This window comes from Chinchilla lanigera, unplaced genomic scaffold, assembly GCF_000276665.1.
Source record: "Chinchilla lanigera isolate Chin_1 unplaced genomic scaffold, ChiLan1.0 scaffold00066, whole genome shotgun sequence".
In the NCBI taxonomy this organism is placed as follows: Eukaryota; Metazoa; Chordata; class Mammalia; order Rodentia; family Chinchillidae; genus Chinchilla; species Chinchilla lanigera.
In genome coordinates, this window is record NW_004955467.1 from 2,447,603 (window position 1) to 2,465,598 (window position 17,996).

General features: G+C 42.0%; 1 protein-coding gene across 2 annotated transcripts in view; it reads left to right on the plus strand.

The window, feature by feature from the left end:
• Pmp22 (peripheral myelin protein 22) overlaps nt 1-9,323 on the plus strand; it is a 34,745-nt gene extending 25,422 nt beyond the window's left edge. For both annotated transcript variants that reach the window (XM_005399334.2, XM_005399333.2), the window contains exons 4-5: nt 57-197; nt 8,018-9,323. In XM_005399334.2, coding sequence (XP_005399391.1) covers nt 57-197; nt 8,018-8,181 — 305 coding nt within the window. In that variant the 3' untranslated portion in view covers nt 8,182-9,323. The remainder of the gene's footprint in view (nt 1-56; nt 198-8,017) is intronic.
• The last annotated feature ends 8,673 nt before the right edge of the window (nt 9,324-17,996 follow it).

Sequence of the window (17,996 nt, forward strand, 5' to 3'; positions counted from 1 at the left end):
CATGCATCGTGGCAGGCCTTTGACTGACCTTTCTAACCAAGTGTCTTTTCCCCCAGAATGGCTGCAGTCTGTCCAGGCCACCATGATCCTGTCCGTCATTTTCAGCGTCCTCTCTCTGTTCCTGTTCTTCTGCCAGCTTTTCACCCTCACCAAGGGAGGCCGCTTTTACATCACTGGAATCTTCCAGATCCTTGCTGGTAAGTTGTGGGTAGTGAAATCCATGTGGAAGTTGGGCCTGTCCAACCAAGGGTGTGGCCCCAGAATGACAGATGTTCATGAGTCTGAGTTATGCTTTTCATAAAGTATGGGTGTATGTGTGTGTGTGCCTGTGTGTGTGTACGTGTGTGTGCATGTGTACATGTATCTCTGAACTTGGGAGTTCTCTACTTTCCCATGGAATGAGGTGAATATGAAAGAAGATGTAGAGGCTGTGATAGGAATATCACCAGCCAGGCCAGACCTGACCCCAGGAATGAAGCTACACATCATCAGACATGAATACTGAGGATGTCAGTCTGGCCAAGGCCAATCTTGAGCACTTTGTTCTGTGCTTACACTGTATCCTAAGAAATCATCTCCACTTAGAGAGCAATCCTGATGGGCTGAGGGCTGTTGTTCTCAGGTGCAAGGCTGTCTCTAACCTGTAAATAGTGATATAGTCACGCCGATAACTTCTTACCCTCCTTTCTCTAGTTCCTAGATTCCACTGGACTTGCACTTACTGTTACAAGTATCCCTGATATCTTCATTTTGATACCTCTATGCAACATGCCATCACTGCTAAACATGGGACTGTGACAGCACAGGAAAACAGAGGAGAGGTCTCCTTCATCTCTCCCTGCACTGGGCTCAGGAGATCATTCACAGTCACAGTGTGCAGAATCCTCGAAACTCCTGTTGTGGAAGGGATATCTCTAGACTCTGGTCCATGTCTTGCCTCATTGACTCTTACCTTTCCATCAGGTGACTTTCTGCCAGGTGGCTGGATTTTCAGGGCATTGGAGAAAATTAGAGGCAGATAGAGTTGTGAATTCTATAGTTCAGGGTCACAGGTCATACACTCCATCTACCAGATTATGCCTGGGTACTATGAGATATTGTCGGTTCTGGCCCTCTGCACAGCAAAGGATAGAGCATCTCATGTTTTAATTGGTGGTCGGGCCACCCATAATGCATGCAGTAGCACCACCCTCTGCTCAGGAGCAGTCACTGGAGAGTTGGAAAGAGCCCATGTGTCCTTGGGGACTGGATGGGCAGATGTGATGCCTCTGCCTGGCTGTACAGAAAGACACAGCCTGAGGTGAATGTTGATGACTTTTTCCATGATCCAAAATGTTCCCCTTTCCTGGAATGAAGAAGTAAACTGAAGAGCCCTTTTTCACCAAACATATAAAATCAGCATTTCAATACTCAAGATTTTAGGACTTCTAGGCCAAGTAAGGCTTTGCTACTTGCACTGGTTTTATTATTCTAAATAAAGCTCATAGGTTGTTTCCAGCTTGTTAAATGACTAATTATGCATTAAAAACCATTTATAGGTAAAATGAAAGCAAAGAGTTACCTTTCATTTCATTTCCAGGCATAATACAGAAACTGCTTGATGTATTTTTTTTTTCAGTGTTGGGGATGGAACCCAGGGCCTTTACAACAAACTACAACCCCAGCACGCACACATACACACACCACTTTTTTTTTAAAATTTGAGACAGAGTCTCTATAAGTTGCTAAATTGTCCACATTGGGCTCGAACTTGTGATCCTCCTGCCCAGTCCTTTCAGAGTGTTGGGATTATAGGTGTATACCACCGGGCCCGAATCTGGGGTTTCTTTTTCAACTCACTGGTGATAGTTTGATATCAAATCAGACATTGCATCAGTGGATGTATCCTCAGGATAAATTAAAACAGGCTCAGGAACAAGAAGTTTTGTAAAATATTTATTTTAACATGTACGAGCTTATTATTTTACTGATGAATAAAACTCAAGGGAAGGTAAACAAAGGCCACCCAGCTCATGGCAGGTCTTTGAATGCTTGTGTTCCTTCCTATCCCATGTGGACTGAATGTAATTAGGCACTTGTCTTTGTATTAAAAAAACACAGAATCCATCCAGAATTTTAAAGAACAAAAAAATCCAAGGCATAAACTTCCTTTTCCAAAACTCCCATTTATCTGTGTGAACCATAGCTGGCACTATCAGAACTAGTCAAGCTAAAAATATTGTACTAAGAAGACCTAAATCATTGTGGAAAGGGCTTTTTATAATAGGTAGGATTTTCTCGTGCATTCTTTCCACTGAGATAGTTCTGCTTTAAATTCTTTTCACAGTATCTTCTTAGTAACCATCATTGTAGATCAAAACTCAGAAGTTCAGAGATAGGAACCGTTAGGCAACACGTGTAACTGTGCTTTGTGCTAAATTACTACGTTTCACTTCCACCAAAAGGTCTTGGGTCTGGAGATGTTCTACTTCCCAAGTGTATTTACTGATCCATATTTGCTTCATCACTTCACTTTTCTTTTGAACTCAGTGGAAGCATTTTAGAATTCTGCCATAAATCTCTCTGAATTTAAAACCACATTATTTGTTTTTCTTTATCCCCTTTGAATCCCACTGCTTATCTCTCATGGGACTTCATTTTCAGTTAACAGTTTGTCAGTTGAATGGTCCATCTTTAAATAGGAAGCTATCAGGATTAAGAAGTGTTGGACTGAAATAGCAGTTGTAATTTCCATGTCCTAAGAATTTTCTGTGCTTACTGATGGGCTCCAGCCAACTGATCTGAAGGTTGGTCTCCTAGGAGGCAAGGATCTCCCAAATGTTCATTTGAAATTGTTGTAGAGTCTTCCCACTAAAGCTGAGAACTAAGAGTCAGGGACTCTGCTTGGAGATTTCTGGACTTCTTTAGCTTGTAGCAACTCTGAATCAACCTTGTCTCATTTCTTCCCAATTTATGGCAGTAACAAAATGGGGCCAGGAGGGAGAGAGGAAGAGGGAGAGGGAGAAAGGGAAAGAGAAGGGGAGAGGGAGAGAGGAAGAGATGGGGAGGGAAAGATAGGAAAGGGAAGAAAAGAGGGAGGGATAACGGGGGCAGAAGGGGAATGAGAAAGTAACTTATGATTGTGGAGTGCAAAGTCTAAGTGTACTTTGCATGGCAGCTAGATTCCATGCATGGAAAATCCTCCTCAAAGCAATGAAGCATCTTAAGTGGAAACTTCCAGAATCCCTGTTGGGTTTCCAAACATGTTACAGAGTATGCTATGTGCACAGCTTTCTTTTAAGACCAGCTGTGATCTGTATGGATCGATCGTACACACCAGGTTGCAGGAAAGGCAGTAGATGGGGCTCTTGGGCTAGTATAGGAGTTGTCTCTGCCTTCCTTGGGATTACAGCTTTTTGTGTGACTAGAACTCTCCCTGGTTTGCCTCATTATTGCTTCTCCAGGTCATACTAAGCCACAGGTCACACATTTGCCATCTTGCTGCTTACACATGTCTTAGGCTGGCTGCTTCCAAAGGCAGGTTAAAGGTACCTCCTAGTTCAGTGCTTTTCAGCCTCAGCTGTACATCAGAATCAGCTGAGGTGCTGTTGAAAAACTCTGCCAGCATTCAGCCCTCATCCCTGGTGAGTTTCGTTTCATAGCTCGGGGGCAGGGCTGCTTCCTGGGTGACTCTGATGTGCATCCAGGCTTGGGAACTATTCATGTAGCCATCAGACCCTCCCCAGTCTCTCTATGAGGTCTTCTAACACATTTCCCCACAGACAGCTAATTCCATTCATGAGCCATAGATTCTTCTTAATCTCTTTATCAGAGGAAGAGCATCCTGATCCTATTCCCGGATGTTGGAGTCACCCTCAATTTTCAGAACTGTAGCCATCTGCTTTGGGACAGTAGTTATCCTTGCCTGTACTCTTTTTGGTTGGGTTATACACATGGGAAAATTTCAAGAAATTCCCAGACCTAGAAAGAAGGATTTGCATGTTCTGCATTAATTGAGTACTTATGCCCAGAAAATAGCTCGACATAGGCACATAATAAGATTCCCTGAATAACTATTTGTTGGATGATTAGATAATTGTGTTGCCATGGTGACATGCAGCTCAGGTCAAATGTACAGTCACTGTGGTTAAGAAGGACAAAAAGATAGTAGAGAGAGACTCCTGAGTGAGTGTAACCTTTTCCATTTGTTTTATTTCTTTGATTTTAAATAGATTGGTATAGACAAAGGACATTTAAACAAAAGAATTTGGGTGGAGATTAATGAAAGCACTGTGAGTCTTTCTGTTCCAGGTGACTCAGAGATGGCCTGAGTCAGACAGCACGTTTAGAAACCCTGACCAGGAGGGAATTCCCCTGGCTCTGCCCAAATGGGAGTCCAGTAGTGCTGTCGCTGCCCTCTTGGCAGAGGTGGTCAGCTGGATCCTGGAAATGGACATAGAACCAGAGCACAGAGGAGGCTCTATGTAGGTGAGAGGCAACCCTGCAGCCCCGTACTGTCACGGTGACAAGTGTTTCAGCCTCTCCCTGGCCCACCTTGTGTCCTGGCCTAGAGAATGAGATAAGAGTGAGGCAGAAGCACTCATCAACCCGCCTCAGGACTGTGTCTCAGCCACCAGCCATGCTGGTGGTCTTGCCCGATCCTCCCTTTCTAGCAGACTTCACTCTGGCTTCCACACCTGCCTCTCACGTGGAAGTGCAAGTCCTTAAGGGACACTGAAGTCTTCCACTGGCCAGACCCTGGCTCTCCTCTCCACACTCTTGACGGTTCCTTCCTTGAAACTGTGTGCCCTGGACATCCTATGTGCCCAGCTGCCTGTGCGCACTGGACGGGAGGTCCTGCTTAACCCAGGCCCATGCAGTGCTCCTCTCCCTTGCCCTGGGTCCAGTCCACTATGGAGTGTTCCACCGTGTGTCATGCTCCAGAGGTGCTGTTCCTGTTTTTCTCTTTACTCTCACCCTAGTGCAGCTGTATAAAAGCCTCCTCAGGCCCCTCTGGCCTCTTACCTTGCACCATACACTAAGTCCTCTTCCTGCCTGCTGCTGGGATCTTTCTGACGCACGCGTATGATCATGTTTCTCCCATGCTGAAGCCCCCGCTCCCCCCGCCTTCCTGTCACAGCCTCCTTAATGTGCCTCCAAGATGCTCTCCTTCATGGATCTCAGTGAGCTCCGGAGCCTGCCTGTCACATGACACTATTTTATCTGCGGTGTGTCCATCATATGTTCTCAGGCTTCTTAGCTTCACTCCCATCCTTCCAGTTACAGGGTGCCTTCCTGCCTCTCCTCACCTCGTCACCCCTTATTCACCCAGCTCAAGCACCATCTCCTCTAGGCTTGTGTCCCCACCCCTCATGCGGACTCAGTGCCGTCTGAGTTCTTAAGGCATCTGGGGCATTTCTCCCTCTTTAAATCATATCACACTGTGTGAAAACTAGCCATGGATATGTGTTCTGCACAGGCGCCCCGTGAAAGTGGGGTCGTTGTTTCACTTACCGTGGTGCTCTCAGCGTTGGGAACAGTGCCTGTGCGTAGCAGCAGTCATTCCACGTTTAGGAGACCCAAGGGGATGGAAATGTTGCGGAAATAGGGAGTTCCCTGAGTTACTTTCTCTGGCTTTGGCCCATGGTGGCTCCTTCCAAAAGTTCTGGGCTCCAGTCACTTCCCTGAGGTTGCTGTTACTGTTAGAAAGGTTGAAACCTTTCTCTTTCAAAAGGCTGTAGGGAGAAAGTTTAGGGGGTTGTTACAGCCAGCAACCTGAGACAAATAGAAATCTGAATCCCCAGCACCTCAGTGTCTGCATGGGGTCAGTGTCCTTCCACTTAAAGCTGACCTGCATTTTTAGACTTGGGACACTCCCAGGGGGTCTCAGTCACTGCGAAGTAAGGGTTGCTAATCTGTTGTGACAGCAGAACACCTGGCTCTGGGCAGGACCTCACTGACTCATAGGGGCCTTCATGACACATCTCCATCTACTGGTTACTGAGAAAGTTGATCACATCCACTTATTAAGAAGAATGTTCGGCTTTTGGGAATTACTGTTGTGTGACGTTAATGCCTTGGGATTCAGACAGAGGGTACTCAGTCCAAGAGTCATTTCTTTCTGTATTTCAGAGCATATATGCTGTTTAACATGCAGGCAGCCTAGTACTAATGATATATTTGGTAGAACATCAGCCTCCTAACAACAATAAAGTATGTATCTTCACTTGGGTTTGTAAATATCTAAGCTCACTGCTTTTACAGGTAAGCTTAGCTTCATTCATTTCTGAGGTTCTGTTAGGGTCTTCTAGTCACCTAATTAGTTACTGCACTTGTGTATTCTGCCTCTTCCTGTCCCTCTTGGTCAAGGATGGAGCCTGCTGTTCTCTTTTTGCCAGTGAAATCAGAGCATAGCTCATCTACATGGCCACCAAGGCAAATTTTTATACCAGCAGCTGGTTAGATACCCTGTGCAGAAGTCCTGCTCACACGGGCATTGTGCTGGCTCCCTTGCCCTCTGTTAACGCCTCGCCTTCTTCTATGGGCATGTTTCCTTCCTTAGAGCCCTATCCTCATTAGGTAAGTCACATGTAGCACAAGACAATTTCAACACTGCTTAAAAGACAAGAACAGGTACTTTGGAGAGGTGCCCCAGGGAGCAGTCAGGCAAGATACTGAGGATCCTGGACCTTAAGGCAAATTGAATGTGTTCAGCAGATCAAAACTGCTCCTGTCCCTGATCAGCAACCGTCAGCTATGGTTTTCCTCTGACATAGACATCTTCTGTGTCTCCTGAACTTTCTGTAGGTAGCAACAGGTCCTGGATTCCATCCCACAGTAGTTCCAGGACTATTGTGTGGCTTTCTTGACGGGGGCCAATTGAGTGGGTATTTTTCTCCTCTGAGTTACAGAAGGACAATCTCACCAGGGGGGTTAATGTGACATAGTCCCACTTCTGCACTTTGTTTAAACAAAGTTGCAGTGTCCACCAAGATAGCAGCTCGAATAGCAGGGAGGTTAGATGTAGGTGGTTCAGGGCATTGGGATCTTTGGAACCACATGAATCCCACACGGCATGCTGGGTTTATAATAGAGTCACTCAGGGCTTCTCAAAGACCCTGTTTTCAAGAGGGAACAGTCCAGGCTTTGTGCAGCTGCAGGCTGGACTGCTGACATCATGGAACCCCTCCCTGTGGAGGGACACTGATTGTCACAAGGGAATAGGCCATCAGGCTTGAACTGAATGCTGAACAGGGCCCAAGGTGGAGGCATTTCCTCCTCGCACACCAAGGGCTGCCCTGCTGGCCAGGGAGGATGGCCTGACCTATGTAGGTATTAGACGTCTTTTCTACCTGTCTCAGCTTCAAATCCAGCCCTAGGGCACCACGCGTAATGGCGCTGGTCCTTGATGGTCTCTACAGCTTTGGTTCCCACCTGCATTTTCTTCTTCCTCATTTCCTTGTCACCCTCTTTTCTCCTCTGTGCCATCCCCTGTCTGCCCAGCAATGCCCATAGTTACTGCCTGCTTTCATGGGGAACCCCTGCGGAAGGGACCCTAGGCATCTTTGATCTACAGGAGCTCAAGACTTGCGCTGGGCCATGACTCCAGTAATGTACCGTGTCACATCACTTCCACTGCTTTCTGGTCGTGCCTCTGTCCTTCTGTAGGGAGTGGTTCACCAGTTCCCAGGAGCTTCTGCACCCAGCCCTGTTGAGAAAGAAAGAGACAGGCTTATCTAGCACCTTAAGTACTAGCTGGTCACCCTCTGTAGCCTTGGAATTGTTGACAGTGAAAAAAAAGAAGTGAGGCAGACGATATGTTGAGGACCCTCAGAGATAGCAGCTTGAGGGACCCAGAAGTGGAGAGCAATGCATTTACCTCATTCCCATATCGACCACCTGCCTCCTCCCAGATCTGGTCTATGAGCATGTTACCCCCACACTTAAACATACTCTTCCTGCATCAGGGACCAGGATGGCAGAAGGGGGAGACCTCATCACGAACACCCCCTCACCAACTCATCCCTCTCATTCCCAGGTCTCTGCGTGATGACTGCGGCAGCCATCTACACGGTGCGGCACCCCGAGTGGCATTCCAACCCCGAGTACTCCTACGGCTTCGCCTACATCCTGGCCTGGGTGGCCTTCCCCCTGGCCCTCCTCAGTGGCGTCATCTATGTGATCTTACGGAAACGTGAATGAGGTGCCCTGACTGTCTGTCTGAGGCTCTGAGCGTACACAGGGAAGGGAGGAAGGAAACGAGGAAACAGGAAAAACAAAAACCAACAAAAAGAGTAGCCAAATACCCAAACTCCAGCCAAACCAAACAGAAAGCAGTTGAGGGGGGGATTGCTGTTGACTGAAGATGTATATAATATCTATGGTTTATAAACCTATTTATAACACTTTTTACATATATGTACATAGTATTGTTTGCTTTTTATGTTGACCATCAGCCTCGTGTTGAACCTTAAAGAAGTAGCTAAGGAACTTTACATCCTAACAGTATAATCAAGCTTGGTGTTTTTGTTTTGTTTCCTGATCTTTGGTTTTCCCCAGAATAAACTAACTTGATATATAGCCCCTTCCCCTTCATTTGAAACAAGATACCTCCCTCCCATTCCACCTCATAGGAAACCAAAGTGTGGGGATAAACCCCAAGTGGCTGAAAGCCCTTAAATTGTAGGTGACCCAGTGTATCCACTAGAAACATCCACTGCCTAAACTTCTGTGTGACGCCTTAGGCAAGCACAGCTAAAACGCCCAGACTGGAACCCTCAGCAAAAACATGGTTGTGGCTTTGGAACACTTGCTCTTGCAGGTACGGTATCTCGGTCACGTGTCTAAATGAGAAATCGGTGACAGCAAATCTGTGAAATGGTGCTATGGATTTACCATTCCTTATATTATCACTAATCATCTAAATGACTCACTGGAAATTCAGTTAACAATTTTATGACATAAAGTAGAATGGAGACCTAGATAATTTGTGTAATATAAATGGTTTATAACCGCTTTTGTACCTAGCTAGGCTGCTGTTATTATAATAATGAATAAATCTTAAAGTCTTCATCACTCCCACATTTTTCTTATGGTCAGAGCATCAGGACAAGTGTCTAGACCCTTGGGACTGTGAGTTCCCAGGGCTTAGGTGGGTCTAGAATGTTCTGTGCCTCCAAGGACTGTCTGGCAATGACTTGTATTGGCCACCAACTGTAGATGTATATATGGTGCCCTTTTGATGCTAAGACTCCAGACCTTCATTTTTTGCTTTGCTTTTTCTGATTTTATACCAACTGTGTGGACTAAGACGCATTAAAATAAACATCAGAGTAACTCACTGATCTCGCCTTGATTTTTGTGGGACATGGGTGTGGGTACAATATACGCGTAAGGGTCAGGTGAAGAACTGCAATGGAAAGCAAGATTGGGTTGGTGTTAGGGATTGAAGTACAGTGTGAAGGGTCCAGTCATACCTGTCTTACAGGTTAAAGGGTGCATATGATATCTTCCGATGCCTATACACGTGTCTGTTAACTGACAGACAGCTAGGAATTGTAGCTGTAATGGAGGCTGTGAATTGATTGGGAGGAAGTTGAGTGCTCATTTAGCTCAAACTTCTCTCTTGTGGTGTACAAATATTGGGTCAGATAAAACATAAGTCAGCTCAAACTGAGCTCCTCACACACCCGCTGAGAGAGAGAGAAAAGACAAAGCCCCTGTTATCCATCGCTAGGTTTCCAGACTGTGTCTGAATCATAATTTTTACTCCTCAACTTTGTATTGTGCATCTGCAATAAGTGAAGGTAATGATGCACCTGACATTCTTTAATAGCTTTTGAGCCTCCACTTTGAAAAGTCAAAATGGGCATGAAAAGTCAAGAAAGGATGGCACAATTCTGTAAGGATAGAAGAATAAAATTTGTGGGAGCACCGAAGAAGGAGCTACTGATTGTTACAGGAGTGTTCAGTATCCAGTTGCACAGTGGAGTCTCTCATGCAAGGGGCAGCTCCAGAGATTGGATTTCGCATGTCCATGGTTGGGAAGACAGAGTGCAACCAGGGATGTAACCTCCTAGCTCACCCAGGGTCTCTCTTAGATGTTAGTGTGCTCCTTCTTACCCAGGAACCCTGGAAAATGCCGATTCTGGCTCAGTAGGTCTGAGTGAGTCCTGGGGTTGTGCAACTGCAGTTAATGCTCCAGAGGTGCTGAATGTGCTGCTCCATGGACCTTGCTTTCAGGAGCAAGAACCGCAGTGAAACCACCTGCAGGCACTTGCCACTGTCCTGCCTGAACATCAGTGTCACAAGAGCCTGTCCCATCTGAAGCTTTCAACAGTGACCCACTGCTGTGCTTTTGACTCAGGGGAGTTAGAGTGGCACGGATGGCCCTGAGATCCCGTGGAACTAAGTGACTGAGAAAACTAGGAATTTCACCCCACATGCTTGTACTTTGAGAAGCATACAGTTGTACTCCATAAATTCTTTGTGACATTTTACTTTAACACAGATAAGAAAAAGAAGAAAAAAAATGGACTCCAAATCTCCCCACTCAGGTAACCCTGCTGGCATTTAAAAATACATCCATGTATTTGGGATTATAGCAAACTAACCTTACCTAAATGACTCATTCATGCCTCATAATCTTTTGCCAAGTATAAACAGAAGACATAATTTTTATTATTTCTTCTAAGAAGAAAAGCAGTGTCCCCACCCACACACCCAGTTACGTATTTTTAAAAGTTGCACAATGATCAAATTTCTCATACTGTTCTTTTTGTTTTGTTTTTGTTTTGAGATGGGGTCTCAATATGCAGTTCAGGCTGGCCTGGAGCTCACTATGTAGCCCAAATGCCTCGAACTCACAATGATCCTCCTGCCTCAGCCTCCTGAGTGCTGGGATTACAGACGTGCACCACCGTGTCTGGCTTTCACACTGTTCCGTATCTTATTTTCTAATAAAAGCTTGAGATCATTCCTATCTTAACATATACTTCATTCTTTTAGATGAGGTCTGTTTCATTCTTTCAATATTCTACATAGTATTTTCTTTTTTATTTTAAAAAGAGGAAAAAACAATAAAAATGATACAGAATTTCAAAACAGGATGATAGGAAATTAACAATGCTTATTATGTTGCATATTGTTATCTTCAAAGTAGTTGCTACCTAGATAAGGTATCTGCATAGTATTTTATCTGTGTAACTTTAAAACCTTTGTTTACCAGCCATCCCATTGATAGCCAGTTTGGTTGTGTCCTGGATTTTCTTTTTACCCAAAATATTTCAGTGGACATTGTTATCCATGAATACTTGTGAATTTTTTTTTTTTTGGTACCGGGAATCGAACTCAGGACGTTGCAATTGCCAGGCAGGCGCTTATGCCATGGAGCTATATCCCTGGCCCCATTTGTGAATTTTTAAAGCATGTCCAAGTGTTAAATTCCTGGCAAGGATGTTGTCAGGATAAAAAGGATGTGTATATTTAGGAATTTCTTTTTAATTTCCTTGCTTTATTTTTTTACATTTTTAATTTTATTTGTACGTGTTTGCAGTTCATGTAGTTTACAATTATCTTGGGGAACTGTCACATGTACATACTACAGCTTACTTTCTTTCTAATCCCCTTCTCTACACCTGCCCTTCCCCCAGCCCATTTGTCATTCTTCTTATTATTTGTCTTTGGTCGTGTTATGGCATATAATGTTTACATTCATTGAGGTTATTAGGCCCCTATACATGGCACATCTTTATTATTCTTATTTCCTCTTCCCCTTCTCCTCACCCCTCATCCTCATTCCCTTGGACCACTTCCCTATTGCAAGAGATCCATCCCCTTGTCCCTTTCCATCCATCCTTTGGTTTTTTATTTTTAAACTTTGCCTCACTCAAATGAGATATAATACAGTATCAAAGCTTGTGGGTCTGGTTTGTTTCACTCAACATTATGTTTCCCAGGTACGTCCATTTCCCTACAGAAATTTAATTTGTATTTCCCACGTAGTCCCTAGAAAAATCGCATTAACTCTACAGTTGAGCTTTACTGTGTGTGTGTGTGTTTATGGCCATCATGTATGCTAGGCAAGTACTGTACCATGAGCCACATCCTCAACCATACTGAGCTTTACCTTCTCCATGTGACTCATGGGTCCAGAAAGAACAGAGGAGGATTAAAGTAAAAACATTAAAGAATAGTGTATCTGCTCCCAGTTCTCTCAGGCATGGTTGTTACTGATCTCCCAACCTGGAACAGTTTCACAGAGGTGCTTCACACCCAGACTTTGAACACTAAGTGACGTTATATTTTAAGTGACTCTGTCTTACTGATTTTTGACCATCCAGTGTAGAAGGAATAGCCTTTCAACAAGAAGTGCTTGGACAATTGACTATCCATATGCAAAAATATGAAGTCAGATTCTTATCTAATGCCATGTATAAAAATTAACTCAAACTGAGTCAAAGATCTAAATATAAAGACTAACACTATAATAGCTGTGGAAGATAATATAGTGGTAAATCTTCATGACTTGGATTTGCTAAAGGATTCTTAGATACAATATCCTAAGAATACAACAAAAGAAAAAGAATTTATTTTCTTTCTAGGTTTTATAATTATATCTTTTGATGAAAAATTTTTAGATTTTAGTGAGGTTCTTTTTTTAAAATTTATTTTAAAAATAAAAGAAGGAAAACATTAACAAAGAGACATCCATTTACAAAATAGCATAAGAACAATACAAGCAATGCAGAGTTACAGATAAAGTGGTAGGAAATTAACAATGGTTGTTGTATTATGTATTGATATCTTCAAAGTGGTTTCTCAGGAAAACAAAAGGAGACATGCAAGATTGATCAAATAATTAATCATTAACTGTTCCTTTCAGTAAAGCAATAGAAGTCAGTAGTACAGCTATGTTAGCTATCCTGTATATACATACATACATAATTTCCCCTTCTTTCTTTTCTCTTTTCCCTCACCCCAGTTGCTCTTTACTTTTGAGCATTTTCCTTTCATTTCACAATGTCTGTCATACCTCCTAATTTTTATTCACTCTTTCAGGTTCTTACACTAGAGAGACAATATGTTGCTTACACATGGAGGTCTGGTTTATTTCACTTATGAGTATGGTCTCTAGTTGTGATCATTTACCTGTAAAAGCCTTGAGTTTATCTTTCTTTATAGCTGAATAATATTCCATTTATAACAGTACCACAATTTTTTATCCATTCCTCAGTGGATGGACATTTGGGTTGCTTCCACAATTTAGCAAATACAAATTGTGCCACTATGAACATGGGTGCACATATATCGCTGTGATATGATGCTTTCAGATCTTCTGGGAAAATACCCAGAAAGGGAATAGCTGGGTTGAATGGGACCTCTAGACCTAGTTTGCTGAGGATGGGCAAAAGAAAAAAAATTAACAAATTGAATTGTATCAAGACAGAAAAACCTATTGTCTTTCAGATAACAGTATTAAGACAGTGAAAAGAACTCACCAAATAGAAAATATTCACAAATCATAATTTGATAAAGGAGTTGTAAATGGACTCTATAATGAACTCTTACAACTCACTGATAAAGGGATAATCCAATAAAAATGGGAAAATCACTGGATAAACATTTTTCCAAATGGCCCATAAACACATGAAAAAATATTTGGCATTATTGGACATCAAGGAAACAAAAATCAAAACCACAATGGGATATTACTTCACACCCAATGGGCTAGAGTTTAGAACTATAGTAACACACTTTGGTGAGGATGTGAAGGAATTGGAGTCCTCATTCATTACTGATGGGAATGTAAATGATGGGTCCACTTTGCAAAACATCTGGTAGTTCCTCAAAAATTAAAGAGTTATCATATGATCCAGCAATTCCTGTCCTTGATATAAACTCAAAAGGAGGAACATGTATGTTTACACAGAAGCTTGTACAAAGATATTATAGCAATACCATTCAAATAACACAGAGGTGGGAATAATACAAATGTACATCAAGTGATGAATACACAAAATGTGCTATATCCATACATTAGAATATTACTTGGCTGTAAAAGAATGCTTCACTGCTATGTGGGACAACATGGGTGGGCCTTCAAAATGTGATGCTACGTGATCAAAGCTAGTTACAAAAGATTGCTTACATATAGGAAAGTACAGAGCAGGGTAGTCCAGAGAACTGAAAGTAGATTAGCAGTCATTGAAAGCTGGAAGATGGGGCCAAGAGTGTAGTAGCTAAAGAGGATGACATTGCCTTTTGATGTGATGACAGCATTCTAAAACTGACTGTAGCTATTGTTTCATATCTAAGTACAAAGGTGACTATTCTAAAAAACAATCAACTTTATTCTCTGCTATTTGTGGTGAGAATTTATCTCTGCAAAGCTGTTACAAAAAGAAAAGAAACAGGTGTGGTTCCAGCTGTTCCTAATTTTCTCACTGTCTTGGTTACTTTTCTCTCGTTGCTGGGACAAAATACCTGATGCCCAAAATTAGGGAAGGAAAGATTTATTTGCTTACAGTTTGTGGAGGTTTTGGTCCATACTTGGCAGGTTACAAGGCAGAGTGGCACAAGGCAGAGGGCTACAGCTCATGGCGGCAGAACACAGCCAAAGCAACAAACACAAAAAAGGGAGGAATGGCCTCAAGCAGCCTCTTCCTCTCCCTTACATATGCAAACTATCCACCCAAGGGCGGGTGTACCTCTCACACCCATAATCAATCAAACTCTAAAAGCCTGCCCCATGACCGCATGAGGCTTTGGGGGGGGGGGCACCCAAACAGAAACCATAACACTCACCAACTCTCTTCTATCAGTTTAAGACAAACATACTTTTTTATTTCTGTGAGTTTGTTTTTTATTTTTTTTGAAGATGTGATTCTTAGTTCTTTAGAGCAGTATATAAGGCAAACAGGATATTGGAAATAAACACAACATATTTCTTCACTAAGAGAACCTTGGGTTTTCCCAAAGGATTGTTTTGATGACATTTATTTTCCATCCTTGAGCACTTCTGAGAAATAGTTCAACCTTAGGAGTTTATAGAAATGGAGTTTTGATTAGAAACTGCCCTCCTGGCAGCTGCACGGGGCTCACTTCCCACTCCGGGAGGGTACGCTTCGCAAAATGGCGAATGCCAGGAGGGAAACAGCTACTGGGCGGTCGGCTTCTGCTTTCCGTTTTGCCTCTCTCCAGATCTGTGTCCTTTGGAATCTTGGCAGCTTTGAGCTCCAGATTTCTCTCCCTAACTCTTTAGGTGTATAGTACTGTGCTGAGCTCTTCCTGCCTTCTGCGTATTTTACCTGACAATTTCGGCCTCTTGGTCTGCTGTATACTAATGGGCCACTTCTTCAAGAGACATTTGGGGGTCATGTGAAGGAAGCCTAGGATTTGTGTCAGCGAGATTTCTTCCTCCTGATCTGGGGGTCCTCAGACCATAGCAGCCTCAGTAACTTCCAGGGCTTTCAAATGAGGTGTTCTGTTTGTTTTTGGTGTTGTGTCCTGGTTTTCTGATAATTCTCAGCCAGATGAATTTATCTGCTGTAAGCCATGGTGGCAGAAGGACCTTTCATTTTGAAGATGAAAGTTCAGCTTGTGTTTTGAAAGAATTATATTAAATATAAATTGGGAATTGAATAACATGGGTATTATTTGTGTTCTTGAAGATCTGATAGAAGTCAGTTATTAAAACTCTTGGAGAGTTATCCTAGCAACTAAAGGATACCACTCTGACACCTTTTTCAAACACTTGCCTCGTAATTTGTGTCTTATTTCAGCATTTGAAATCTTAATTTATTTTGACAATTTATATATTTTCTAGGAAATTTTATATATTTTCAAATTTATTTTCATAGTTATACAGGCATTTCTAATAGTTATTCTAAATCCTTTGAATCAATGTTTTTGTTGTTAATTTTGTACATTTGTGTTTTCTCGTTTTGTTTTTTTTATTAATCTTAGTTATTTCTCTTGTTTTACTAAAGACATAATCACTTTCACATTTTTTTGTAATTCATTAGCACTCTTATTTTCTTGCCTTTTCTTTCCTGCTTTCATTTGGCTTACTATTTTTTCCAATTTGTTCACTGATTTCTAGGAACTTCTTGCGTTAGTAGTATTGATATAGTTATATTTATCATGTAAAGAATTTCTGTGGTTATAATAATATGTGCTTGAGCTGTATCCTTGAGAATGTGAGATGGCCCTCTTTATCCTAATCAATGTTTCTTCTGTTGGATTTTATTTGGTTTGAACATAACATTGCCATCTAATTTCATTTTGTTTATATTTCTTCAATATACCAGTGCCACATCTTTACTTTTAATATCTGGCATCTTTTTAATACCCCCTTTTGGCCTGAACCACCATCTACTCTTAATCATGATCTCTTTTTCAGTGTTTTGGAGGATGGATATATATATATATATATATATCTTTCAGATTACTTTTAGCAGTTAGTGCATGTGGATTTTTTTAAGTTCTTAAATCTGTACTCATTTTATTTTCAGATTTCTGTGAACTTTGTTCTCACTTTTCCTCTTTCCCTATAAACTGTATCTCAGTTTTTAAGAGGGACTGGATTTTAAAAATTTATATCATTTTTCACATTCTTATCTTTCTTCAACAACCTATTACGAGGTTTATGGCTGATACACCTATAACAAAGACAGATTAACAAGAGAAAAGAATGGGAAATTTATTTAACCGAAGTTTACATGTCAGAGAAACCTTCAGAAATGAAAACTTGAAGACCTAGGGAAAACTGTATTTTTATTCTTAGACTTCATGAAGAATAAATGTTATGCCGAAGTATGATTTGACAAAAAGTGGGTATCATCTCATTGTAATGCATTTAGGGAAACTTAGCAAGGTTGGTTATCTAGATTCTTTGTGGCCTCTCGAAGGTGACACTTTTCCCTCTGTTTATGGCTAAGGGCACTTGTCACCTGAGAGGTTTGGAGAGGGCAGAAAGACTTTCCTGCATTTGTAGGCTTCTCTGTTTCTTTTGTGGTATAATTCTCAGTATACTGAGGTACCATATTTGGGGGTAATATTTCCTTCGCCCTATCACACCTGTGTACTTTGGAAATGAGTTTTAATATTTATAGTCATTTTTGAAAGTTTGTAACTATCAGCAAATATTTCGCTGTCTCTGTTTTCTGGCTTTCACAGTTCACTTTGTGCCTTCCTCCCTCCTTCCCTCTCTCTCTCCCTTCTTTCCTTCCTTTTCTCTCTGTCTCTGTCCCTGTCTCTCCCTCTGACCCCACATGCTCCTCTTCTCTCTGCGTGCTGGGTAAGTGCTCTCCCACTGAGCCGCACGTCAGTCTCACTTAGTGTTCTCCTTCTCCCTTCCTTCTTATGTGGCCTCTGTTTTTCCATTTGTTGGAGGACATCGGCGGCTAATTTTTCAAGAAAATATGGATGCAGTGTTTTCTGGGTCTGCAAATAACTGAGAATGGTCACTGTGTCCTGAAGACATAAAGTGGTTGGATACAAAGTACTTAGCTCACAAATTTTCTCTTCAAAATGCTAGATGATCTACCACTTTTTGTTGCTCAGTCTGGTGTCTTAGGAGCCTACAGAGAGTCATATTTTTGTTTTTTCAAAGATTACCTGATTTTCCCCCTCAATTATGCTTATGTATCTTTGTACACTGTACAGTGGATCCCAAAATTTGAGAGAGTTGCTTGCCTAGAACACCTGTGAATTGTGGAAAACCAGCAAATTTCAGATGTGGTCAGAAAAATGCCTATAAATGCCTATTTTTATAGTTTTAAACTCTTAATAACCTACATCTCCTGCAGTTATGTAATTTAATTTAATGAAATACTATGTACAGTTTAATAATTTAGTTTAATGAAAATACTGTACTGTAATTCAATCTTTTCCTGGAGTGTCTTACCGTTCTTCTAGTGCTAAGGTTCATTGCCAGAAGCCTTAGAAGGTGCAGGGCATTTTGGTTGCATCCTAGGGATGTTAGGGCTTTAAGAAGAACGAAACTGAAACACCTC